The sequence below is a fragment of the Bufo gargarizans genome, chromosome 9 (assembly GCF_014858855.1).
Source record: "Bufo gargarizans isolate SCDJY-AF-19 chromosome 9, ASM1485885v1, whole genome shotgun sequence".
Classification (NCBI taxonomy): Eukaryota; Metazoa; Chordata; class Amphibia; order Anura; family Bufonidae; genus Bufo; species Bufo gargarizans.
Window position 1 is genome coordinate 187,122,463 of NC_058088.1, and position 27,167 is coordinate 187,149,629.

The following is a 27,167-nucleotide window of genomic DNA, read 5'->3' on the forward strand; positions in this document are numbered from 1 at the left end:
ATGTGAACCCCTAGACTAATGACATCTCCAAGAGCTTATTGGAGTGAGGTGTCAGCCAACTGGAGTCCAATCAATGAGATGAGATTGGAGGTGTTGGTTACAGCTGCCCTGCCCTATAAAAAACACACACCAGTTCTGGGTTTGCTTTTCACAAGAAGCATTGCCTGATGTGAATGATGCCTCGCACAATAGAGCTCTCAGAAGACCTACGATTAAGAATTGTTGACTTGCATAAAGCTGGAAAGGATAATTGTTGACTTGCATAAAGCTGGAAAGGATTCTAAAAGTATCTCCAAAAGCCTTGCTGTTCATCAGTCCACGGTAAGACAAATTGTCTATAAATGGAGAAGGTTTAGCACTGCTGCTACTCTCCCTAGGAGTGGCCGTCCTGTAAAGATGACTGCAAGAGCACAGCGCAGACTGCTCAATGAGGTGAAGAAGAATCCTAGAGTATCAGCTAAAGACTTACAAAAGTCTCTGGCATATGCTACATCCCTGTTAGCGAATCTACGATACGTAAAACACTAAACAAGAATGGATTTCATGGGAGGATACCACAGAGGAAGCCACTGCTGTCCAAAAAAAAAAACATTGCTGCACGTTTACAGTTTGCACAAGAGCGCCTGGATGTTCCACAGCAGTACTGGCAAAACATTCTGTGGACAGATGACACCAAAGTTGAATTGTTTGGAAGAAACACACAACACTATGTGTGGAGAAAGATGCCCAGCACACCAACATCAAAACCTCATCCCAACTGTGAAGTATGGTGGTGGGGGCATCATGGTTTGGGGCTGATTTGCTGCGTCAGGGCCTGGACGGATTGCTATCATCGAAGGAAAAATGAATTCCCAAGTTTATCAAGACATTTTGCAGGATAACTTAAGGCCATCTGTCCACCAGCTGAAGCTCAACAGAAGATGGGTGTTGCAACAGGACAACGACCCAAAGCATAGAAGTAAATCAACAACAGAATGGCTTAAACAGAAGAAAATACGCCTTCTGGAGTGGCCCAGTCAGAGTCCTGACCTCAACCCGATTCAGATGCTGTGGCATGACCTCAAGAAAGCGATTTACACCAGACATCCCAAGAATATTGCTGAACTGAAACAGTTCTGTAAAGAGGAACGGTCAAGAATGACTCCTGACCGTTGTGCACGTCTCATCTGCAACTACAGGAAACATTTGGTTGAAGTTATTGCTGCCAAAGGAGGTTCAACCAATTATTAAATCCAAGGGTTCACATACTTTTTCCACCTGCACTGTGAATGTTTACATGGTGTGTTCAATAAAAACATGGTAACATTTAATTATTTGTGTGTTATTAGTTTAAGCCGACTGTGATTGTCTATTGTTATGACTTAGATGAAGATCAGATCACATTTTATGACCAATTTGTGCAGAAATCCATATCATTCCAAAGGGTTCACATACTTTTTCTTGCAACTGTATGTATGTGTAGGAAAGAGAAGTCTTAAGAGATAGTAGTTGCTGAAAGGTATAGCTAGTCTTACCCTTTTCCACCCATAGCATTGACCTAAACTCTAAATTATGTACAGCTAACATCATATCATTTTTTTTAAACCTTCAGTGACCAATCTATGGCGGACAGCAATCCAGCCAACAGCACCACCTTCATATTTGTCCTTATGGGTCTACCTAACACTCCACAGCTCCGTTGCATGTCCTTTGTGGCCTTTTTGAGTATATACTTGATGACATTAGTTGGAAACTTGGCTATCCTCCTAGCCATTGTCTCAGATGCTCGTCTTCATACTCCCATGTACTTCTTCCTGGCCAACCTTTCTTTACTAGAGATGTGTTACACAACCGTCACTCTACCCAATATCCTCAACAACATAGTAAGACAAAGTAATCTGATTTCCTTCCAGGCATGTATCTGTCAGGTTTATCTCTTCACGTTGTGTGCCACTGTTGAGTGTGTCCTACTTGCCATCATGGCTTATGATAGGTATGTTGCCATCTGTATGCCATTAATGTACAGGACTATCATGAACCAAGCAGTGTGCCTTCAACTAGCATCTACCACATGGTTCACCGGTATCTTGAACTCTATCATCCAATCCCTCCCAACATCTCTCCTGCCTTACTGTGGTGTCAACAAGGTTGACCGACTCTACTGTGAGGTCCAACCCCTACTACAATTGTCTTGTAGTGACACATCCCTCAACAAGATGTTGACCACTGTGTCTGCTTCACTATTTGGGGTTACGATGATGACTTTTATTTTGGTGACCTACATCTTTATAGTTTCAGCGATTCTCCGAATCCCTTCATCATCTGGACGGTTGAAAGCCTTTTCCACTTGTAGCTCACACATCACCGTGGTCATCATGTATTATGGAGCCATCATCTTTATGTACTTAAGGCCAATGTCTAGTGATTCCCAGAGAATGGATAGTGTTATCTCTGCTATGTACTGCATGGCCATTCCTGTCTTGAACCCCATTATATACAGCCTGAGGAACAAAGATGTGAAACGTTCTATAAGAAAATGTTTTACTTTGAAGAGATTCAGTTAAAGAGGTTGGCCACTTTCTGGCTACTTTTGGCCAATGCATATGAGAGTTGACTATATGACACATACTAATATAGCCCTGGTTGATTTTCTGTGCCGTTTGCTTGATTTTGTAAGACATGTGTCCTTGTTGGGCAAATATTTTGTGCTGCTGTCCACACAGGAGACCTGTCCATAAGATGGCTGCTGATGGAAGGTCTTGTGAGCAGGGAAAAGTAACTCAGACACCACACATCGCTCAGCCTTTTCCACTCAAATACACCACATCTGCTTTCTGCACTTGCAATGTTGAGATTTTAGTGCAGGTATACTGTATTTTAACAGAGGAGACTGAGTGATTTGTCTGGTCACATAACCCTCCATCAGCAGCCCTTTTATGAACAGGACCTCTGTGTGGACAGCACAGAAGACCTGGCCAACAAGGGAGAATACATTATGAAATATAGGAAATGGTGCAAAATATCAACAAAGATTATATTGTTAAGTGCCATATGGTCATCTTACTAACATTTTGGTCAACAGTAGCCAGAAAGTGGGCAACCCCTTTAAGGGGTGTGATGTGTAATGTGATGGATGCATTTAAGCATGAGGAATTAAAATCAATCTATCTGCCCAGAGGGTATACAGTTGGCTTGGTGGTATAGGCACATTGACAAGAGGCCCTTCACTGATGGTCAATAAGTCCCCACACAGATCATTATCCAATCTTGACAAAATTGGTGAGTTTGACTGACTGATCGAAACTGTATGGCGTTATTAAAGTGGCACTGACTTTTGATATCTTATAGCGACATATCAAAGGGTTTAGATCTATGGGGATCTAAGCAGTAAGACCCATGAAGACCTTTGAAATATCCCTATAACATATCAAAAGTTTTATAAAAGTACAGTAGCACTTTAAAACCAGCCATATGGTATAAAAAAAATATATCAAGGATGTTTGTTGGGGATGACTATCATTTTGCCATCGGAAATCTCTTCCACTCCACCATACACATGCATGCTTGGATTAGCAAAATATGGTTGTGTTGTGGTTGGGAGAGGAGAGGAAGCTGCTGGTGGGTGGCTTATCTCCCCAGGAACATGTTAAAATCCATCATACCCACCTTGAAGTTGAGGGGAGGCATGGAAGACTCAGGAGAGCCTCCATAAACATTAGATGGTTGGCTGATCCTCCCGAAATTGACATCCATCCGATTTGTCGGGCTATCTTAAAACTTGTAACAGGCAATGGTCTCTCGTGCACCAGTAAGTATGTCCAAAAGTAATGGTCAAAACTCTTCCAAACTTGATCCAATGGTCAACGGATTTACCAGTACAGAACACAATACTGGTCCATCAGAATGTGAATAAACTGAGCACATCTGGTACAAAAATATTAAATGTTTTTTGTTCACATCAACTTTTTGAACCTTATCAAAACAGACTTTATTGACCTGCCTGTTTGTACAATTCTTCATTAAACATAATACTTAGCAATCTCTTTGCCTTCTTTTGAAGGGTCTCATTTAGTCATTCAAACTAACCACAATGGGAACAGGGCATCAGAAGGAGAGCAAGAAGAATGAATGACAATGGCTACAAGCCTACTCTGACCTTCTGTGGTGCTTCTTTAGAAATGCTGGCCACACATATGATATATCAATTCCTATCAGATTCCTCTCTGCTATGCTCATCCTCATCATGACTGCAGCTACACAAACTCAAAATGACCACAGCTCCACAAAGCTCAAAGACGGTCTTTGATTGTTGAATAAGAAGAACCAGAGAAAATAAAAACAGCACTGCATGGGATCCAATTTAAAGAGCACCTATCAGCAGGATTACCCCTATTAAACCAGGCATACTGCCTGGTAGAGTTGATCCTGCTGATTAAAATGATACCTGTCTTGTGAAAATCGGTTGTGGCGTTCCCGAGAAAAAACAATATTTATTCTGTATACAAATGAAGGCTGCAGTGCACTGAGGGGTGGAGCCAGCACTGGAGAGCTGAGGTGTCACTAGGCCCCACCCCTTAGTGCACTGTAGCCTTAATTTGGATAAAGAATAAAAGTGATTTTTCTCAAGAACATCACAACTGATTTTCGCAAGACTGGTATCATTTTAATCGGCAGGATCAGCCCTATCAGACTGGGGACTGGTCTAATAGTTTTGATCCTGCTAACAGGTACTCTTTAAAATAGTATTTCTCCTGATAAAATCTTTTTCATAAGAACTTCAAGCAGAAATGCCATGGATCACAGATATTGGGGGGGGATTTATCATTCCCTCCCACACCAGTTTTTGGTGTAAAAAAGTTGCAAACACTATTTTTCAACTTAATGCTACTTCATTTCATGCCCTAGCCACTCTTGCAAAAAGGGGCGTAACGAGAGGGGATAGGGCCAGTGGCCCCTGCATATTTATCTTCTATTATGCCAGGTTGTTTTTTGTATAAAAGAAGACTGAAATCTACACCAGCTAGAGGCAGGCGTACACTCCAGTTTATGTCCATGGACAGTCGGAATTGGGCTTTTTAATTTATGACAAGTTGTGAGCCTCTTTATAAATTAGGCTCGGAGTAAAGGGATATCATAGACTGGTGTAAAACGATGGTCTATAATAAATCCCCCCCCATTTTTCAACCAGTTTTGCCATTCTGGCTTTGCCAAGGCTTAAACACAAGTGGTCCATAAAAAGAACTCTTGGCTTCATCGTCAATGTTTAGAATAATAAAAATATGCCTTATATAATATACATTAAAATGTGGTTCTTTTGGCCCAAAGGTAAGGAATCCTTGACAAACCCAAGGCTTGGCTAATACCTGTGATCAATCTTATTTTGCTTGATGAACTTGTTAGTATATTGGGTCTTTGTGTTTCTTCAGTTCTTTATGGTTCTTCGTAAGCTTCATTTGATGGGTTTCTTAATCATCCATGTCCAGGCTGAAAGTTTGATGGGGCTGAGGCAGTCCATTTTTGATTGATCTCTGATCTCTGAGATTGTGGTTATACTTGACTTTATTACATCGGGCTGATGGGCCTAATTCTATATTAAATTAGTAAATTTATTTAAGTGTGTGTGGGTGATCACTGAGCCTGTAGGAGCAAGGAGAGTCAGGTAAGTGGAAGTTAATCTAAAGGCAGAGGGCAAATTGCAGGGGGCAGTCCAGTTAAGAAGCTCAAATTAGTTGCTCTGCCTTGATAACACTTTACATAAAAGGAGTCTGTTACCCACCAAATCAATTTAAAAGAAAACCTGGCCAAATGGGGCTGCACGGTGTTATTGGCGGACCTATGGTATATCAAATGGAACGGTGGTGCCCATGGTGCTCTTAAAACCTCATTTGCATATAAATAAGAAGAAGCATTTAGGAAACTAGATTTTCTTGAGACAAGTATGGTTATGTTTCGGGACACAAACACTACATGGTGGTATGCTTACTTTGAAGCTAATTCTGAAGGTGACAGACTTAAACTGGCTATATACTTTAGATAGCTGTGGGTTAAATGCTCATCCTTCCAACCTATCTTGATTCCTCCAGAACCTTCCTATACATGCACTCCTCGCCTGACCAAACCTGTATGTATTTCTAATGATGAGAGGAGTTAGCAGCTGCCAGACTCTTCTAATGGAGGTTTATCTACCTAAGAACAAAATTATTGGGCATTTTGAAATTCAACATGCAAGACATCAGCTATCAAGGTAGACACACCACGTGCCCATAAACACTAGATGATTGGCTGGTCCCATCAAAATTGGTGGGTTTGGCCAATATCTAGTCAAACTGGTGCTACATTGTGTACTTTTGAATGTAATGGGTTAGTTGAAAAAAAAATATATATATTGTCTCAGGCAATCCTTGTCTTGAAAGGAGAGGGACTGGTTATGGTTGGTCTACTCTGAGGATCTAGCCATTTGTGAGATCACTGTGGGGATCCCAGCTCCCAGACCTCCAGTGATCTGATGATAAATTGACAGTCCTGTTCTAAGTGTAATTTATGGGAAATCTTCATAGACCATAAACAAAAAGAATATGCATAGTTCTCTGTTTATCTATGGCTAGCATCCAAGCATTGCCGAGTAGAATGGAGCCCCAAAGCCTAGGACATACATATTATAGAGGCAGAACATGAAGCATAGGGTCTTTGGAGGATAAAATCCAGGTTTATCCCAATGATTTTATTATTGGGCGTTAAGAATATACTCATCAGACTCCTCTCTATAGCGGAATAAGGGTACAGGGAAGGGGAATTGGCACAAGGGTCATGAAAAGGACATGGATAAGACAAAAACACCAGGATCTCCTCCTTCTTTGGTTCTGGTAACACCCATGCTGGTCTTTGTCTCACCCACCTGTCACGCCTTGCCCTGTGAATGTGCGGAGATCTGTCAGACTGGCTGCCCCTGTCTGACTTCTTTGTTTGTTTTGATTTGGGTTTCAGCTGGATCCACCTTCCCTCAGGTGTACTGGGTTTCATTGTTAGTGATGCTATTTATCCCTCCTTCTCCCAGTGGCCTGTGCGGGTTATAGTTCTTTCCTGGGAGCTCTTGATTTGTGGTGGATCGTCTGCTCCAGCTCTACTCAAGATAAGTCCTCTCCTTCATTTCCCTTTGTGTGTTTTAACTACGCCTCTAGGGAGACACTTGCCTCCTCCTGGTTTGAAGAATCAGGTTGTCTCTTCCCTTTCCCCTGCTGCTTAGGGTTTTCCCAGGGTGTTTAGGTTTAGGCACAAGGGCATGTGCATATCCACCCTAAGGGTATGCACATGGGAGCAGCAGTTTAGGGAAAGCTTTTAGGGATTGCTAGGATGTGCCCCTTTTCTCCCTAGCTTTTGGGCCTAGTCATTTGTTCTGTTTGTTTTCCCGTGTTTGGTTATTTCCCTGCTTACCTACCTATCGTGACACCATTATTGTTGTACAGTAATGGTGGAGTGGACCTCTGTGAGTTCCCTTCTGTCTTGTTAACTTGTTAACTTACATCGGGGTGCTTAGGAGCCCTTCAAAACTTCAAACAGCTACTGTGGCAACTTTGGCTAGGGCTCCACCTCTCCAAATTCACAGTTGACAGTAAATGGTTAATTGCTTAATGCATGTGTCACGATACTGCTGTAATCCAATGGCAGGGACAAGGCCTAAACACAGGAGGCACCGTAGTCTTGAACAGGAGGTATCAGGAATGCAGATGAAGGCAGGGATCCAGATTAGAGGTCAGGGGGAAACCCAGCAAGTGGTCGGCAGGTGTCCAGGAGTATCAGGGTAAACCGCGAGGAGAAGGAACAAACCAAAGAGCAAGTTCCAGGCAAGAGGACTGCACAAGCGGGAGCTAAAACACAATACTCAAGCAATGAGTAACAGGCTTAAAAGGTTTATATATTAAACCGGGAGTAATATGGCACCCAGCTGAGACACAATCCACCATCTTTACTGAGGGAAAACTTAAGGGCAAGACAGTCTGAACTAAACAGACATAACAGGATAATTCCTAACAGCATGACTTATTCTGACAAATAGCTTCTTTGAAGCCTGCTGAACATCCTTGTTCCTTAAAGTGTAGATGAAAGGGTTGAACATGGGGGCAAGAATGGTGTACATCACACTGGCTATCCTGTCCTTAATCAAAGAGTAGCTAGACGATGGACGAAAGTACATAAACATTATTGTCCCAAAATAAAATGTCACCACAGCTAGATGGGAAGAGCAGGTGGAGAAAACTTTTCTCCTTCCTTTGGCAGAATGAATCTTAAGAATGGTGGAAATAATCCGGACATAGGAGGCCAAAATGAATAGAAAGGGACCAGCGACCACAATGGATCCTTCAGTGAAGATGACTACTTGATTGATGGTAGTGTCTGAGCAGGAGAGTTTGAAGAGAGGCACCATGTCACAAAAGTAATGGTCGATGTGGTTGGACTTGCAGTATGAGAGTCTCGATGTTAAAGTGGTATGTAGAAGGGCATTTGCCGTAGACAGGACCCAGCAAATGGCAACAAGTTGGGCACGCAGTTTCCTATTCATTACAATTCCATAATGGAGAGGGTCGCAAATGGCTAGATATCGATCATAAGCCATGACAGCAAGTAAGAAGTCCTCAACATTGGCAAATGTCAAAAAGAAGTAGATTTGGGCCATGCATCCACCAAACAATATGACCCTTCTCTTCAAGTCCAACAAAAAATTCTTCAACATTTGAGGAACCGTCACCAAACACAGACAGGTGTCTACAAATGATAGGTTGGTCAGGAAGAAGTACATTGGGGATTGTAGTTGAGAGTCAGAGATGGTCAATGCAATGATTGCCAAGTTTCCAGTTATGGTGATAATCAAGATGAAGAAAAATACTACAAAGAGCTTGAGCTGGTAACTATGGAGATCGGCAAATGTGGAGAGTATAAATTCTCTCACCGATGAAGTGTTGGTGGTTTCCATATCTTTTAGGTTTGTTCTTATATTTCTGAAGCCATGAAACAATAACAAAAATAAAAAAAAATAGATAAACTCAGAGTAATAACATATCATTCATCATTTTTCAGCACTGAAAAACTTTAAGGAAAAAAAAACGGAATATGCAAAAAACAGATAAAAGCAGCCAAGCTAGAGACATAGAGACTCTTTGTCAAAAAGAGTAAAACTAACCCTAAAATGTTCTTCAATTATATAAATGGTAAATGTTTAAACCTGAAAGTGTTGGCCCTTTACAGAGTGATGAGGGAAGAGTTGTAGAGAGCGATGAGCGGAAAGGAAATCAATAAAAAAAAAATGTCTCCACTGTATTCACTGAGGAAAATGAACTGTCAGATGAAATGCAGAGTGTAAACATACATTCCCCATTAAAATTTTCTTGTGTGACTCAGGAAGAAGCGCAGCGGCTTCTTAAAAATGTTAAAATAGACAAATCACCAGGACCAGATGGCATACACCCCCCATACAGTAGAATTAAGTAATGTCACAGCCAGACCCATTTTTCTGATATTTAAGGATTCTGTATTGACAGAGAGTTTAGCAAATGTGGTGCCAATATTTAAAAAACGGGTCAAAAGAGCCCGGGAACTATAGGCCAGTAAGTCTAACATCTGTCGTGGGTAAACTGATTGAAGGTTTTCTAAGAGATGCTATCTTGGAGTACCTCAATGAAAATAAGCGTATAACACTGTACCATGAGGTCCTGTCAAACAAATTTAATCCATTTCTATGAGGAGGTAAGTTCTAGACTGGACCAGGGTGAGTTAATGGATTTCGTATAGCTGGACTTCTCCAAAGCATTTGACACTGTACCACATAAAAGGTTAGTACATAAAATGAGAATGCTTGGACTGGGGGAAATGTCTGTATGTGGGTAAGTAACTGGCTCAGTGATAGAAAACAGAGGGTGGTTATTAACGGTACACACTCAGATTGGGTCACTGTCACTAGTGGGGTACCACAGGGGTCAGTACTCAAGAGGTCACCAATGGAGTGCCTCAGGGGTCAGTATTGGCCCCTATTCTCTTTAATATATATAGTAATGATCTTGTAAAGGGGTTGTGCAGTAAAATATCAATTTTACTATACTATGTAAAGTAATTAACACAAAAGAGGACACTACACTGCTACAGATGGCTATGTTGGAGGCTTGGGCAGATAAGTGGCAAATGAGGTTTAACACTATTAAATATAAGGTTATACACATGGGAAATAATAATGCAAGTCACCCATACATACTGGAAATGGACTTAGGAATTTTAGTGGACAGCAAACATAACTGGAGCAACCAGTGTCAGGCAGCTACTGCCAAAGCCAATAAGATAATGGGTTGCATCAAAAGGGGCATAGATGCCCGTGATGAGAACATAGTCCTGCCACTTTACAAATCACTGGTCAGACCACACATGGAGTACTGTGTACAGTTCTGGGCTTCTATGAACAAGGCAGCCATAGCAGAGCTGGAGAGGGTTCAGAGGAGGGCAACTAAAGTAATAACTGGAATGGGTGGACTACAGAACCCAGAAAGATGATCAAAATTAGGGTTATTTAGTTAAGTAAAACGAAGACTGAGAGGAGATCTAATAACTATGTATAAATATATCAGGGGTCAGTACAGAGATCACTCCCATCATCTATTTATCCCCAGGACTGTGACTGTGACGAGGGGACATCCTCTGCGTCTAGAGGAAAGAAGGTTTCTACACAAACATAGAAGAGGATTCTTTACGGTAATAGCAGTGAGACTATGGAGCTCTCTGCCTGAGGAGGTGGTGATGGTAAGTTCACTAAAAGAGTTCAAGAGGGGCCTGGATGTATTTCTGGAGTGTAGTAATATTACAGGTTATAGTTGTTAGATTTCTGGAGAAAGGTCATAAATCCAGGGAGTTATTCTGATTGCCTGATTGGAGTCAGGAATAAGGAAATGAGGAAAATTGTCTTCTACCTCACAGGGGCTTACTCTGGATCAACTTGCAGGATAACTGGCTGAACTGGATGGGCAGATGTCTTTTTGTAGCCTTACTATGTCATTACGTTCGTTGTTCTCTGGATCTTTTGGTTGAAACACCTTCAAGCTCGTCATACATGTTAGAAAAATACTAGTCATAGTTTCAAACTCCAACTTGTATGGGGAGCAGCCCATTTTTTTGCCTCGGCCTGATATAATTTTTATATCTTGTACTCACTTAGGATGAATTCATTGGCAGGGCCTACTATGGGTTTGGATGGTGCTCTATGCAATATCTTCTGTTAACACCCCCTACAACATGCAAGTCGTAAACCAGGCTGATCATGTTCATCAGTACAGGTATGGGGCCATCAACCAACCTTTCTTGTAACCACAGTAGCAAGAGGTCCTCTTCATTGTCATCTTCATATGAAGTTGCCCAAAACTGAACCTCATGGGCTGGAATATATTATTGTGTCAAGACTAACTGGGGAATCCTCTGGTCTTCTGGTGGAATATATCTTATCATTTATTGGGGAATACTCTATAACCCAGATTTGTACACGTCATCCTCAACAATACCTAAAACAGACAAACTTTGGCATTCAGTGGAGATCCCAAATCCATATTGAGAGCTTTAAAAGGCCACATATCTGACAATAAATTGCAAAGGATCCCATAATTGCCACTGGAATGCCAAGAAAATACTCTTGGTACCAAATAAAAACCCAAACTGCCACCTTACATTATGCAACATCTGCATGATCCCTGACCCTATACCTCTTCTCGGGTTGAAAGTTTTACCACAATTTCTACAGTTCCCTGCCTAGTCACTACTGTTCTCTGAAGCAATATATAGGACCCATGTATACTCATTGCTCAACACGGTGACCTATAACAGTGTCAGCCAGCCACAGTGCTCAAAGTACCAGAAGTCCAACATGACTCATAGCAGTCCCAGCTACTCAAAGTGGTGCACCAGTACCTGCCACAATGTTACACAGCAGTGCCGAATGCAGGTATCTTTTTTCCACAGGGACCTGTTGCAGTAAAAACCACCCTCAGTGACCGATGGCGGCGCTAGACAGTGATTGACAACAGTAACCGTTAAAATTACCCATAGCAGTGTGAGTCAACAAGCCACAATGACAAATAATATTGGCCAGTATCCACCACAGTTACTCACGGCTATGCCAATATGCCAGTGTCTAATAACGATGTCTACCAACCACATTTACTGCAAGTCACAGTGATCGATTGCAGTGCCAGCTAGCAGTCTTAACACATAACAATGCCAAAAAGCCAAAATGACCCATAACAGTGCCAGCCAGCAAGCCAACCACAGTGACCCACAACAGTGTCTATCAGCAACAATGATTCATAGTAGTGGCAATCAGCCATGGAGGCCTCCTTCTTCTACTAGCAACAGGGTCTTTATAACCGATGTCTATGACTGCCTAGGAACAGGTACAGTATTCTGGTCTATATAGGACTTTAGTACTTTGGTGTTGGTACTTTGTAAATGTACATAAAGTAATAAATCACTTATTCTGTATGGGTGATACATACATTTCTGGATTTTTCAACACACTACAGATTGTATTGAAAGCTTCTCTAGATGTCACAGTCAACACATTCAGTCCACTATTCAGGTATTTCCCAAGATTATGTCCAGTGGTGGTCAAATCCTTTCTGGAAACCACGAAACAATGGATGCTGGTAAGATGAATGGACATGTTCTTCAGGAATAGGGTCATCACTGACTGGCATCACTGGTACTGGAACTATGGTTACCAGTACCACACAGCAGTTAGCAGTGATGTCTCCCAGTAAAATACTCACCCGAATCATCGTCTTGGTTAACCACCACTTATATTAAATCTGTGGAAATCGCTTTGTATTCTCTTGGCACCACTGCAATTTTATTTTTGCACAAACAGTCCAAATTGATCTCTGGAGAATAGGTTCACAGAAATACTACTCAAATAGACATGATAATTGGAAATGGGAATAACCCAGTGGTAATTGTCTTCAATTTTCATCTGCAGGGTAACGACTACTGGTATATTGTCATTTTGACACCACTAAAAATTAAATATCTGGCCTATGCTAAAAGCCTATGGAGAAGCCCAGAAAATCCAAAAGTGAACACCAAAAATCTCCCATAGTTTATGCCTGTAGCTTGTTTCCAATGTATAGCATTCTTTGGAGAACCCCAAACCTTTCTTGGTTTCCATCCCAGGAAATCTCCAACACAATGGGGGAAATATATAAAAAATATTTAATGGCATTTTACCGGTCCAGTGATTGACTAAATGCATCACCAGTGAATTCTGCAGCCTAGCATTTCTCCTATCGTCTCCATCTATTGTGGATGTTCTCCGGACATTTCTATGGTCCTATGAATAAGGCCTGTGTACAGGTTTCCAGTGTCCTAAGGAGAATACATGACTTTATATAGTGACATAGTTTGAGGCTGAAAAAAGAAATACATCCAAGCAGCTCAGCCTTTTATACTAAAAAGTTGATGCAGGGGAAGACAAAAACCCTTATAAGGTAGAAGCCAATTTTCCTCATTTTAGTGGAAAAAATCCTCCCTGACTCCAAATCAAGCAATTAGAATAACTGTAGATTTTAGGTTAGAGTTAGAAAGGTCAACAGGATAGGGTAAGTAGGGTCAGTGGGCTAGAGTAAGTAGGGTGAGGTGGTTAGGGTTAGTTGAGTTCAGGTTAAAGCTAGTAGGGTCTGTATCTAAGTGTAAGTAGGGATTTGGGCTAGTGTACGTAGGTTAGGGTTATTAGGACTGTTTGTATTAGGGTTAGTTGAGGTTACAGTTAGTAAGTTCTGAGGGTTGGGTAAGTAGGGTCTTTGACTAGAGAACATCGGGTGAGCTGGCTAGAGCTAGTTGTGTTAGGGTTAGTAGAGTTCAGGTTAGAGCTAATAGGGTCAATGGGTTAGAGTAAGTAGGGTCTGAGGGCTAGGGTAAGTAGGGTCTTTGGGATATGGAATGTAGGGTAAGTTGGCTAGGGTTCATTGAGTTAGGGTTAGAGCTAATAAGATCAGCGGGTTAGGGTAAGTAGGGTTTGGGGGCTTGTGTAGGTAGGGTAATGTGGCTATGGTTAGTTGAGTTAGGGTTAGTAGAATTCCGGTTAGAGCAAATAGGATCAGTGTGTTAGCATAAGTAGGGTATAGGGGCTAGGATAAGTAGGGTAACATGGTTAGGGCTCATGTAACAGTTTGTAGGTTCAGCGGGTTAGGGTAAGTAGGGTCTGGGGGCTTGTGTACGTGGGGTAAGGTGGTTAGGGCTTCTTAGGCTACATAGAACCAACTAGGATATATGGATTTACTGTGTAATAATTAACATGATCAAACACAATTCATGATAAATATCTAACATTTTATTAGTAATCAAAGTACAGACATGATTGACACAACACAATGGAGTAAAAACACTTAAACTTCATAGGAGTGGTGGTCCAGAGGTAAGGGAGTCCAATAAAGTGCAAGTGTATAAACTGGTAAGGAACAGTCCACTGATGGTACGTATAAAAATGATATATCTGATACAATTAATGACCTTGGTAGAATATTTAGACTAATAAAAAATCTGAGCAAGTGCAGAAGAATAAAAAACAATGCAAACACCAAGTTATCGGTATAAAAGGTGAAACATACTGACCAGTAAAAGATCTCTCCTCATCAAGAGGAGTGGTCAGTATGTTGCACCTTTTATAACTTGGTGTATTGTTTTGTAGTATCTTGGTATATTTATTCTTCTGCACTTGCTCTGATTTTTCATTAGTCTAAATATATTACCAAGATCATTAATTGTATCAGATATATCATTTTTATACTATGAATTTCAAGACCAAGCAGTTTTTCACCTTCGTGATCAGGTTTAATTTTGCAAATCTGACATGTGTCACTTTATGTGTTAATAACTTTGGAATGCTTTTATATTTATCCGAGCCATTCTGAGATTGTTTTCTCGTGACATCTCGTATTTGATGTTCGGGGTAAATTTGGGTCGATAAGTTTTACCTTTATATTATAAAAAATCCCAAATTTACAGAATTTTTTAAATTTTTTTTAATTTTCTCAATTTGAATTTCTAAGCATTTAAAAATTACATTATTTTTTTTTAGGACGTTAGATGGCCTAGAATTTAAGAAGCAATTTTTCAAATTTTCTATAAAATTTTCAAAACCGACTTTTTCAAGGACCAATTCAGTTCTGAAGTCACTTTGAGGTCCTTACAAAATAGAGACCCCCCATAAATGCCCCATTTTAGAAACTACACCCCTCAAATTACCTAAAAATGGTTATACAAACTATGTTAACCCTTTAGGTGTTCCACAAAAAATTTAAGGGACATTTACAATTTTCAGTTTTTGTACAGATTTTTTATTTAAATCCAGTTTTTCCTATACCATAGCAAGGGTTAGCAGCAAAACGAACCTCAATATTTATTACCCTGATTCTGCAGTTTACGGAAACACCCCATTTATGTTCAGAAACAGCTGTATGGGCGCATGGCAGGGTTCAGAAGAAAAGGAGCAACATAGGGTTTTTGGGGAGCAGATTTTGCTGGAATGGCTTTTAGGTGTCGTGTCATATTTAACCCCTTAAGGACACAGGGCGTACCCGTACGCCCTATTTCCCGAGTCCTTAAGGACCAAGGGCGTACCGGTACGTCCTGACTTAAAATCGGCATTCCGGCGCCGCGGGGGTTAATCGGAACGGGATTTCGGCTGAAATCATTCAGCCGGCATCCCGTAACAACGCAGGGGGGGGTCATTTGACCCCCCCGTATCGGCGATCGCAGAAAACCGCAGGTCAATTCAGACCTGCGGTTTTCTGCGTTTCCGGTCCATTCGGGTGTCCGGTGACCCGATGAACCGGAAAAAGACTGCGATCGGTGGCGTAATTATACACCACCAATCGCAGTCCGAGGATTTGAGGAGGTGGTGCTGGCCCTGGTGCTGAACACTGCTGTCCAGGGTGCTGATTGGTGCAGGGGAGAGAGGCGCGAGATTCAAACTTCCTGCGCTCCTCTCTCCCCTCCTCTTCCTGTTCTGCACGAGCACCCGGCAGCATCGTCCAGCACCAGCTCCTGTGTCCCCCTAATCGCCATCCATCACCCTCCTGCACCCATCGCCACCCAGGTAGGTTAGGGTCAGTGAGGGAGAGGCATCGTTAGGCAGGGAAAGAAGGGAAAAGTTAGTTAGGAAAAAAAAAAAAAAAAAAATTTTTTAACTTTTACACAAAACTTTTTTGATCCATCTATCAGACCCCAGACCCCCCCCTGCCACTTGCCCCCCCCTACCAGCCCCCCACCACCACCAGCCCCCCCACCCCCTCCACCCATCCCCCCACCACTCCCCCCAACCCCCCCCCCCCCCCACCACCACCACCACTAGCCCCCTCACCACCACTTTTTTTTCTGCGTTCGCTGACTGGTCGGCACTTTTTAGCGTCCGTCCACTGTTAGCGCATCGCCTGCCCCACCGCTGATCAGCGTTGTACCGCTAATCAGCAACTTTTTTTTTTTCCTAACACTTGCCCTTTTTTCCTTTTTTTAGTACGCGAACACCCGTTGCCCCCACACACACGCACATATAATAAAGTTTTACACACACGCACACCTACACGCACACACACCCATGGCCCGCCGGGTGTTCTCGGCCGAGGAGGCATATGCCCAGATTGCCTCCGACTCCGAGAGCCCCAGTGAGGATGAGGATGACCCCACATTCCTCTTATCATCAGCATCCTCCTCATCATCATCGGATGACGATGAGCCACCAAGGCGGCGGAGACGCCGCCAGGCAGAGCCAGGGGCCGCACATGCTAGGGATCCTGTGGCCCACCCTAGTACGAGCCGCCCTGGGGTTCGTACTGGTTTCCCGGCCCACCAAATAAGTTCACCGGAGACCCCTGCCGATGAACTTAGCTGGTGTCCCCCAGTGGACTTTGAGCCTGAGATTCCGGATTTCGCTGGCAATCCTGGAATCCAGATTCCCACAGTGGGGTTTACTGAAATTGACTATTTTAGTTTTTTTTTCAGTAACCCACTGGTGAATTTGATGGTGGAGCAGACGAATCTGTACGCCCAACAGTTCGTCGCTCAAAACCCAGGCTCAGTTTTGGCTAGACCCGGTGGCTGGACGCCGGTCAGTGCAGCCGAAATGAGGACATTTTGGGGCCTCGTGCTGCATATGGGTCTAGTCCAAAAACCCAGTGTCAGGCAATACTGGAGTGGGGACGTCCTGTACCAGACCCCACTGTACAGTATGGTCATGACACGCTCCCGGTTTGAGGCCATCCGGAAATGTCTGCATTATTCCGATAATGCAGCATGTCCACCCCGAGGTGATCCTGCCTATGACCGGCTGTATAAGATACGGCCTGTCATCGATCACTTTGGGGCCACATTTCAGCAGGCCTACGTACCTGGAAGGGAGGTCGCGGTTGATGAGTCGCTCATTGCGTTCAAGGGGAGACTCAGTTTCCGCCAATATATTCCCACAAAGCGAGCGAGGTATGGCGTGAAGCTATACAAAATTTGTGAGAGTACCTCAGGGTACACTTACAAATTTCGTGTGTACGAGGGGCGAGATTCCCGTATTCAACCCCCAGAATGTCCCCCCACTCTGGGTGTTAGCGGGAAACTCGTGTGGGACCTTATGTACCCACTGCTGGATAATGGTTACCACTTGTACGTGGATAACTTTTATACCAGCATTCCCTTGTTCAGGTCCCTTGCCGCCAGATCTACGTTCGCTTGTGGGACCGTGCGGAAAAATCAGCGCGGCCTCCCTGCCTACCCCCTCCAGGTACCTATCCCCAGGGGTGAGACCCGTGCACTTACCAGTGGAAACCTGTTGCTGGTCAGGTATAAGGACAAGAGGGATGTCCTTATGCTGTCCACAATCCACGGTAACGGCACCACCCCAGTCCCTGTGCGAGGTACCGCGGCAACGGTCCTCAAGCCCGATTGTATCGTCGACTACAATCGGTATATGGGAGGAGTTGATCTCTCGGATCAAGTCCTCACGCCATATAACGCCATGCGCAAAACCCGGGCATGGTACAAAAAAGTTGCGGTCTACTTGGTGCAGGTTGCCATGTACAACTCTTTTGTACTATCCCGAAGCGCTGGCAGCACAGGGACATTCCTCCAATTCTATGAGGCAGTCCTCAAGGACCTGATCTTTTCGGACCGGGAAAGAGCAGGCCGGAGTACCTCGGGAACTGGAGGCGCCCGGATCGTCCCTGGCCAACACTTTCCAGGTGTGGTCCCCCATACTGGAAAGAAGGGACGAACCCAAAAAAAGTGCAGAGTGTGTCGCAGGAGGGGGATACGGAAGGACACCACCACTCAGTGCGACACGTGCCCCGATCATCCGGGCCTCTGCGTTATCGATTGCTTCAGGGAGTATCACACTTCCATGGAGTACTAAATTTTTATAATCCCCAACAGTTCACTAGAGAACATAAAACACTATGGCTCTCAGACTTTGGAGACACGAAAACTATTTTTCTTTCCCCCAAAAATATTAGTTTTAGTGCAGGCATCCTCAAACTGCGGCCCTCCAGATGTTGTAAAACTATAACTCCCAGCATGCCCAGACAACCTACAGCCATCAGCAGGGCATGGTGGGAATTGTAGTTTTACAACATCTGGAGGGCCGCAGTTTTAGGATGCCTGCTTAGTGTCTCCAAAGTCTGAGAGCCATACATATTGGGCATCGTCGCGTGCGTAAAAGTCGTCGCTATAAAAATAACTTTTGACCAAACGCCTCGGATGAACGGTGTTAAAAATATAAAATAAAAACGGTGCCAAAACACCTATTTTTGGGCAAAATTTCAATTTAAATCCATTTTGCCGGTAATAAAGCAAGGGTTAACAGCCAAACAAAACTAAATATTTATTGCCCCGATTCTGTCGTTTGCAGAAACACCCCATATGTGGTCGTAAATGGCTATATAGCCGCACGGCAGGGCATAGAACGAAGGGAACGCCATACGGTTTCTGGAAGGCAGATTTTGATGGACAGTTTTTTTTTTGACACCATGTCCCATTAGAAGCCCCCCCTGATGTAGCCCAGACTAGAAACTCCAAAAAAGTGACCCCATCTAAGAAACTACACCCCTCAAGGTATTCAAAAGTTACTTTACAAACTATGTTAACCCTTTAGGTGTTCCACAAAACTAAATAGCGAATGTAGAAACAATTTTAGATTTTAATTTTTTTGTTACATTGCCTCAAAAAAGAGTAATATAGAGCAACCAAATATCAAATTTACCCCAAAAATAGTCCCAAAACAACAACCACCTTATCCCGTAGTTTCCTAGATGGGGTCACTTTTATGGAGTTTCTACTCTAGGGGTGCATCAGGGGGCTTGAAAGGGTACATGGTGTAAATAAACCAGTCCAGCAAAATCTGCCTTCCAAAAACCATATGGCGTTCCCCTTCTTCTATGTCCTGCCGTTTAGCCAAATAGTAGTTTACCACCACATATGGGGTGTTTCTGCAAACTACAGAATCAGGGCAACCCATTTTGAGTGTTGTTTGGCAGTTAACCCTTGTTTTACTCCTAGAAAAAATTGATTATATTGGAACATTTTCCAAAAAATTGAAATTTCATAATTGTTTCTCCATCTGCCATTAACTCTTGTGGAACACCTAAAGGGTTAACAAAGTTTGTAAACCCAGTTTTGAATACCTTGAGGGGTGTACTTTCTTAGATGGAGTCACTTTTTTGAAATTTCTATTCTAGGGGTGCAACAGGGGGCTTCAAATGGGACATGGTATAAACAAAACCAGTCCTGCAAAATCTGCCTTCCAAAACCCATATGGTGTTCCCCTCCTTCTATGTGCTACCGTTCGGCCAAACAGTAGTTTACGACCACATATGGGGTGTTTTTGCAAACTACAGAATCAGGGCAACCCATTTTGAGTGTTGTTTGGCAGTTAACCCTTGTTTTACTCCTAGAAAAAATTGATTATATTGGAAAATTTTCAAAAAAATTGAAATTTCATAATTGTTTCTCCATCTGCCATTAACTCTTGTGGAACACCTAAAGGGTTAACAAAGTTTGTAAACCCAGTTTTGAATACCTTGAGGGGTGTACTTTCTTAGATGGAGTCACTTTTTTGAAATTTCTATTCTAGGGGTGCAACAGGGGGCTTCAAATGGGACATGGTATAAACAAAACCAGTCCTGCAAAATCTGCCTTCCAAAACCCATATGGTGTTCCCCTCCTTCTATGTGCTACCGTTCGGCCAAACAGTAGTTTACGACCACATATGGGGTGTTTTTGCAAACTACAGAATCAGGGCAACCCATTTTGAGTGTTGTTTGGCAGTTAACCCTTGTTTTACTCCTAGAAAAAATTGATTATATTGGAAAATTTTCAAAAAAATTGAAATTTCATAATTGTTTCTCCATCTGCCATTAACTCTTGTGGAACACCTAAAGGGTTAACAAAGTTTGTAAACCCAGTTTTGAATACCTTGAGGGGTGTACTTTCTTAGATGAAGTCACTTTTTTGAAATTTCTATTCTAGGGGTGCAACAGGGGGCTTCAAATGGGACATGGTATAAACAAAACCAGTCCTGCAAAATCTGCCTTCCAAAACCCATATGGTGTTCCCCTCCTTCTATGTGCTACCGTTCGGCCAAACAGTAGTTTACGACCACATATGGGGTGTTTTTGCAAACTACAGAATCAGGGCAACCCATTTTGAGTGTTGTTTGGCAGTTAACCCTTGTTTTACTCCTAGAAAAAATTGATTATATTGGAAAATTTTCCAAAAAATTGAAATTTCATAATTGTTTCTCCATCTGCCATTAACTCTTGTGGAACACCTAAAGGGTTAACAAAGTTTGTAAACCCAGTTTTGAATACCTTGAGGGGTGTACTTTCTTAGATGGAGTCACTTTTTTGAAATTTCTATTCTAGGGGTGCAACAGGGGGCTTCAAATGGGACATGGTATAAACAAAACCAGTCCTGCAAAATCTGCCTTCCAAAACCCATATGGTGTTCCCCTCCTTCTATGTGCTACCGTTCGGCCAAACAGTAGTTTACGACCACATATGGGGTGTTTTTGCAAACTACAGAATCAGGGCAACCCATTTTGAGTGTTGTTTGGCAGTTAACCCTTATTTTACTCCTGGAAAAAATTTATTATATTGGAAAATTTTCCAAAAAATAGAAATTTCAAAATTGTTTCTCCATCTGCCATTAACTCTTGTGGAACACCTAAAGGGTTAATAAAGTTTGAAAAAACAGTTTTGAATACCTTGAGGGGTGTAGTTTCTAGAATGGGGTCATTTTTGGGAGGTTTCTATTATCTAAGCCTCACAATATGACTTCAAACCTGAACTGGTCCATAAAAAGTGGGATTTTGAAGATTTCTCAAAAATTTCAAAATTTGCTTCTAAACTTCTAAGCCTTGTAACATCCCCAAAAAATAAAATATCATTCCCAAAATGCTACAAACATGAAGTAGACATATGGGGAATGTAAAGTCATCACAATTTTTGGGGGTATTACTATGTATTACAGAAGTAGAGAAACTGAAACTTTGAAATTTGCTAATTTTTCAAAATTTTTGGTAAAAAATGTATTTTTTTATGCAAAAAAAAAAACTTTTTTGACCCAATTTTAGCAGTGTCATGAAGTACAATATGTGACGAAAAAACAATCTCAGAACGGCCTGGGTAAGTCAAAGCGTTTGAAAGTTATGAGCACTTAAAGTGACACTGGTCAGATTTGCAAAAAATGGCCCGGTCCTTAAGGTGAAAATGAGCCCGGTCCTTAAGGGGTTAAAGGCACACTAAGGCACCCCTATAGTAGAAACTCCCCAAAACTTGTATTTTGAAAACTACACCCCCTCAAAGAATTTAGTGAGGTGTGTAATGACCACTTTTACAAGAAAGTCACTTAAGCCCAAATTTTTCACTTCAACAAGGGATAACAGGAGAAAATGCACCTGTGTTACCCATTTTTTCCCTGAATACAGCAACACCCCATATGTGGTCGTAAACTGCTGTATGGGAAGACGGCAGAATTCAAAAGGAAAGGAGCGGCATCTGCATTTTCTAAAGTAGATTTAAGGGGAACCTGTCACCGGGATTTTGTGTATAGAGCTGAGGACATGGGTTGCAAGATGGCCGCTAGCACATCCGCAATACCCAGTCCCCATAGCTCTGTGTGCTTTTATTCTGTAAAAAAAAATGATTTGATACAAATGCAAATTACCCTGAGATGAATCCTGTCCCTGACTCATCTCACGTACAGGACTCATCGCAGGTTAATTTGCATATGTATGAAATCGTTTTTTTTTCCACAATAAAAGCACACAGAGCTATGGGGACTGGGTATTACGGATGTGCTAGCGGCCATCTAGCAGCCCATGTCCTCAGCTCTATACCCAAAATCCCGGTGACAGGTTCCCTTTAAGGGCCATAACGTTTTTATTTCATTGTGGACTGAACTGTGTGGGGGCTCATATTTGCGGGAAGGGCTGTAATTTTTTAAAGCATCATTTTTAGTTACATATGACTTTTTGATCGCTTTTTATTTAATTTTTCATGAGGTGAAATGGGCTAATTGCAATTCTGCCAGTGTATTTTAATTTTTATGATGTTCTCCATGTGGTATATTTGATAAGATAATTTTATTCTGTGGGTTTATACGGTTATGGTGATACCAAATTGATATTGTTTTATTTATGGTCTACCACTTTTATATCATAACATTTCTTTTTATTAGACTTTTTTTTTTTTTTTGCATCACCAAATTGAAGACCCATAACTTTTAGATTTTTCCGTCAATGTAGTTGTGTAAGAGCTTGTTTTTTGCAGGACGGGCTGTAATGTTTACTGGTACAGTTTTGGTGTCTATATGACTTTTTGAGCGCTTTTTATTCCATTTTTTGAGGATGTGAAGTTGGCAAAAATTGCATTTCTGTCATTTCAGTGTTTTTTTATTTTTATGGGGTTCTCCATGTGGTATATTTGATATAATAATGCTATTCTGTGGGTTAATACGGTTATGGCGACACCAAATTTGTATAGTTTTTTTTCACGTTGTACCATTTTTATATCATAAAATCACTTTTTGTTAAACATTTTTTTTTTGCATCACCAAAATCTAAGACCCATAACTTTTTTATTTTTTCTGTCAACATAGTTGTATAAGGGCTTATTTTTTGCAGGATGGGCTGTAGTTTTTATTGGTATCATTTTTGGGTTGCATATGACTTTTTGATCGCTTTTATTAGATTTTTTGGGGAGGTAAGGCAAAAAAAAAAACAGCAATTCCACCATAGTTTTTTTTTTGTACAGTGTTCACCACGTGGGATTAGTACCATGATCATTTTATAGATAAGGTCTTTACAGACACGGCGATACCAATTATGTGTCGTTTATTTTTATTATTTTTTCATTTTTTTATCTCTTATGAAAGAGTGGGAAAAGTCAATTCATATTATTTTTCATTTATATGTTTATTTACTTATTTTTTTACATAGCTTTTTTACTTTCTTTTTTATTTTTGCACTTTTTTATACATTTTTGCACTCTTTTTTTTATTGAGTTCCACTTGGATCTTGAAGATCCAGTGGGGTTATTGCCTGTTCTATACTTTGCAATGCTTATGCATTGCAAAGTATAATACTATCAGTTTTACACTGATAGATGGCAACACTGGACGCCTTTGCAAGGTGTCCAGTTGCCGCGGTAACCATCGGGCCGCTGCCATCGGAGCGCAGCAGCTCGATGGTTAAGAGAGGGAGCCTCCTCCCTCTGTTAACCTCTTTGATGCCACTGACTGCGGCATCTAAGGGGTTACAGCAGAGTGTCAGCATACAGCTGACACTCGCTGCTGATAGCGGTGGCTCAGGAACAGAGACATACATACAGCAGGGGGACCTCACAAGGGGGCACAGGTGAGGGATGGGGACACCGATGGTGGAGGGAGCATCCTAGTTTGAGAATGGTGGAAAAAGCATAATGGTTTGGGGCTGGTGGAAGGAACATCAGGATTTAGGGCTGGTGGAGGGAACATCATGGATTGGGGCTGGTGTAGGAGTCATCATGGTTTGAGGCTGGTGGGGGCAACTTCATTGGTTGTGGCTGGTGATAAGGACATCATCATTGGTTTGGGGCTGCTTTGCTGTCTCAAGGCCTAGGCACCCTGCAATCATTAAATAAACAATGAACACTATGTGCAGTGACCTGGTGCTTCACTGCTTAAGGGTTAATACTATGGTTCACAGTAACCCTAAAGGCTATGTATAGGAAGGAAATAGTTAACTGGCAGTTTTGTTAGTATTAGTTGCTGGGTAATGGGCTGGCCCCGTTTTCTCCTGTTTACTGGAGTCTGCTTCTGAGCAAGCTAGAGACAGGACATGTCTAGAGTGTGCTGCTGTGAAGTAGGCAAAGACAGAATCCTTCTCCAGGAAAACCCCATTCCTTAAAGCTTCCAGAAAAGTAACTTTCCCTCTGAGGGAAAGAATCATTGAATTATTGCAGATAGTTGAGGACCATGAAGGCCGTGCTTGGACCGAGTCAGTAACGGTAACGCACACCTACAGATTTAGACTTTACTGCCCGTGGTTAGGGTTAATTGCTTTTGGTGCACACCACACAACAGAGACAGACTGTTCATCTGATCTAGAACCGCCAGGAACTGCAGGGAAATATCGAGGAATTGCATGCCTTTGGCCATTGGGGAAGATTGTTAGTAACTGTGAAGTTCAAGATTGAGGGAGGACTACCACCATCATAGCCACCTCCTGTATACAGCCTTTGGGAAAAGTCTGCTCTGTGAAATACTAGAGAACTGTGTCTGCTGCTTGTATCTGTACTGTGGCACCCATCATTATTCCGTAAGGGAGAGACTTTATTTTGTAGTAACAAAGCCGGCCTGTGGTCCATGGTTTCCACATCCAATCTGGGTACTATTATCTCGCAAGTAAACAACCAAGGTAATTACTGCTGAAGGATATCCACTAAATTCAAGAGTTCACTTACTTTTCTCCCTGCATTGGGGATGTTTACAGAATGTGCTCTATGCAAGACCTGAACAGTACAACCCTCTGTGTGTTATTAGGTTAGTTGGATGGTGTTTATCTATAAGTGTGACTTTGAGAACAATCCGACCACATTTTATTAGTAATCGATGGGGTTCACTAACTTTTTCTTGCAACTGTATATAATAATGTTTATCAAAGTATGAGCATTTTTTTGCCAATATATTACATTTACGCCGTCTGTACTTAGGGGACATCCTTAACTGGGACAAATGATGAGATACTCAAGAGATTGACCTAGACTATCCCCAACAGGAATCTCATGTCTGGAAATAGGGTATATTATGGCAGTGCATTGGCAGTATCATACTGGAGGTAGGTGACTGTATGTCGTATGCTATGTCTTTTTTTTATCGTACCTACTTTCCCTATTCCCCATAACAGTTGAAACTTGAAGCTGCTGCACCCAATGCAAAATCTATAACAAGCCCCTCACCTACCACGTCCTTCTTATAATACTGGTGTCTTATTCTGTGGCAGAAGGGATATTGGACCCTTTCCAATATTAGGACCCAGGTTCAACTGCAACTTCTATGTACCTATTATTCTTCCAATCCGGCAACCTTTTATTGATAAGTCTACGTGCTGTGCACTGTGTTTTTGGTACCAAAATGTGGTATCTGGAGTGTGTGTAACGACCCTGGCCTAGACAATTGCCATAAATTGATTCATGAATAGATGTAGCAGAGCTTAGTTACATGTGATCAACATGAAAATCTAACAAAAGAGAGCTCTGCTTTTGCTGTTTTGGTAGCACTTCTCAGGGTGGTACTTTTTTTTAGCATGGGCAGAGTTGAGTCTTATTAGGTTTTCGCATTGGTTATCATTTTGCTCAATTGGTATTTAGATCAGACCAATTCTTGAATTGAATTAACAGTACTGTCCATGTGCAAGATATTTCACCAGAGCTGATGCTTTTTTGGTCTAAGATGATGTCATTTGTCTCGCAGAATGAAGGTTGATGTCTGATCTATTACTGAGAGATTGATGATGAACCAGACCACTGTGACCTACTTCATCATCCTTGGCTTCTCAGCCTTCACAGAAGTCCGTCTTCCCATTTTCCTCCTTTTCCTCTTCGTATACTTGGCCACCCTGATTGGTAATGGAGTGGTTGTCTGTGTTGTGCGTTCAGATCCTGCTCTGCACTCTCCCATGTACTTCTTCTTGTGTAACTTGTCCATCTTGGAGATAGTCTACTCATCTGTCACCATGCCAAAAATTCTTGCAAATGTCCTATCGAAAGACAAGAGAATCTCATTTCAAGGTTGTGCTATTCAGTTGTTCCTATTCATAGCACTAGGAACCACTGAATGTCTTCTTCTGGCCGTCATGGCCTTTGACCGTTTCACTGCCATATGTAGACCTCTTTATTATAGTTTGGTCATGAGTGCTCAGAACTGTTGCTGTCTTTCTGCTTTTTCCTGGTTGTTTGGAGTTCTAGTTTCCATGGAACAGACCATTTTTATCTTTAGCCTGCCCTTCTGTGGGCCAAATGTTATTGACCACTTTTTTTGCGACATACCTCCAGTCCTGAAGCTAGCATGCTCAGAAACATTCTTGAATGAGATTTCCATCTTCATCGTATGTTTGATTGTCCTTGTCATGCCCTTCCTTCTCATTCTAGGGTCCTACACTCAAATCATCTCAACTGTACTGAAAATGACCTCTGTGGACAACCGTAGCAAAGCGTATTCCACTTGTGTATCTCACCTGACTTCCGTCACTCTTTTCTACGGCACAGCGTCTTTCATGTACTTTCGGCCTAGATCCTCGTATTCTCTGGAGATTGACCGTTTCTTGGCTCTCTTCTACAGTGCGGTGACTCCTATGCTTAACCCTCTTATCTACACATTAAGGAACCAAGAAGCAAAGCTTTCATTTGTTAGAGGTCTGAGACACCTTCACATTTTATGTAATAAATAAAACCTCATTAGCATAATCAAACATACTTCACATCCACGGTACATATAGCAGGACTCTTCCGATCCAAAATATTGAAGCATGACAGACAAAAATGTTTGCCTTGACCCATGTCTTGAACCCTCAACATTTATTCTATGCTTCTTGAGTAGACCAAAAACAAGTCTGTGAAGCTTGGATAAGCTGTCTGTAGCAGATAGAGCTTACT

General features: G+C 42.0%; 3 protein-coding genes across 3 annotated transcripts; 2 read left to right on the top strand and 1 right to left on the bottom strand.

Annotated features, from left to right (window-relative positions):
• Positions 1-1,601: 1,601 nt before the first annotated feature.
• LOC122919870 (olfactory receptor 1044-like) lies at positions 1,602-2,543 on the top strand. The gene has a single exon (XM_044269054.1). It carries the CDS (start codon positions 1,602-1,604, stop codon positions 2,541-2,543), a length of 942 nt encoding a protein of 313 aa, XP_044124989.1.
• Positions 2,544-7,978: 5,435 nt separating this feature from the next.
• Positions 7,979-8,947, bottom strand: LOC122919871 (olfactory receptor 1F1-like). The gene has a single exon (XM_044269055.1). The coding sequence runs from the start codon at positions 8,945-8,947 to the stop codon at positions 7,979-7,981; it is 969 nt and encodes a 322-aa protein (XP_044124990.1).
• Positions 8,948-22,310: 13,363 nt separating this feature from the next.
• LOC122919872 (olfactory receptor 10C1-like) lies at positions 22,311-26,962 on the top strand (the record flags this gene model as incomplete). Its single annotated transcript, XM_044269056.1, has 2 exons — positions 22,311-22,319; positions 26,036-26,962. Coding segments are annotated over 2 exons (936 nt in total), but the record flags the coding sequence as incomplete, so codon positions are not given.
• Between the last annotated feature and the right edge of the window lie 205 nt (positions 26,963-27,167).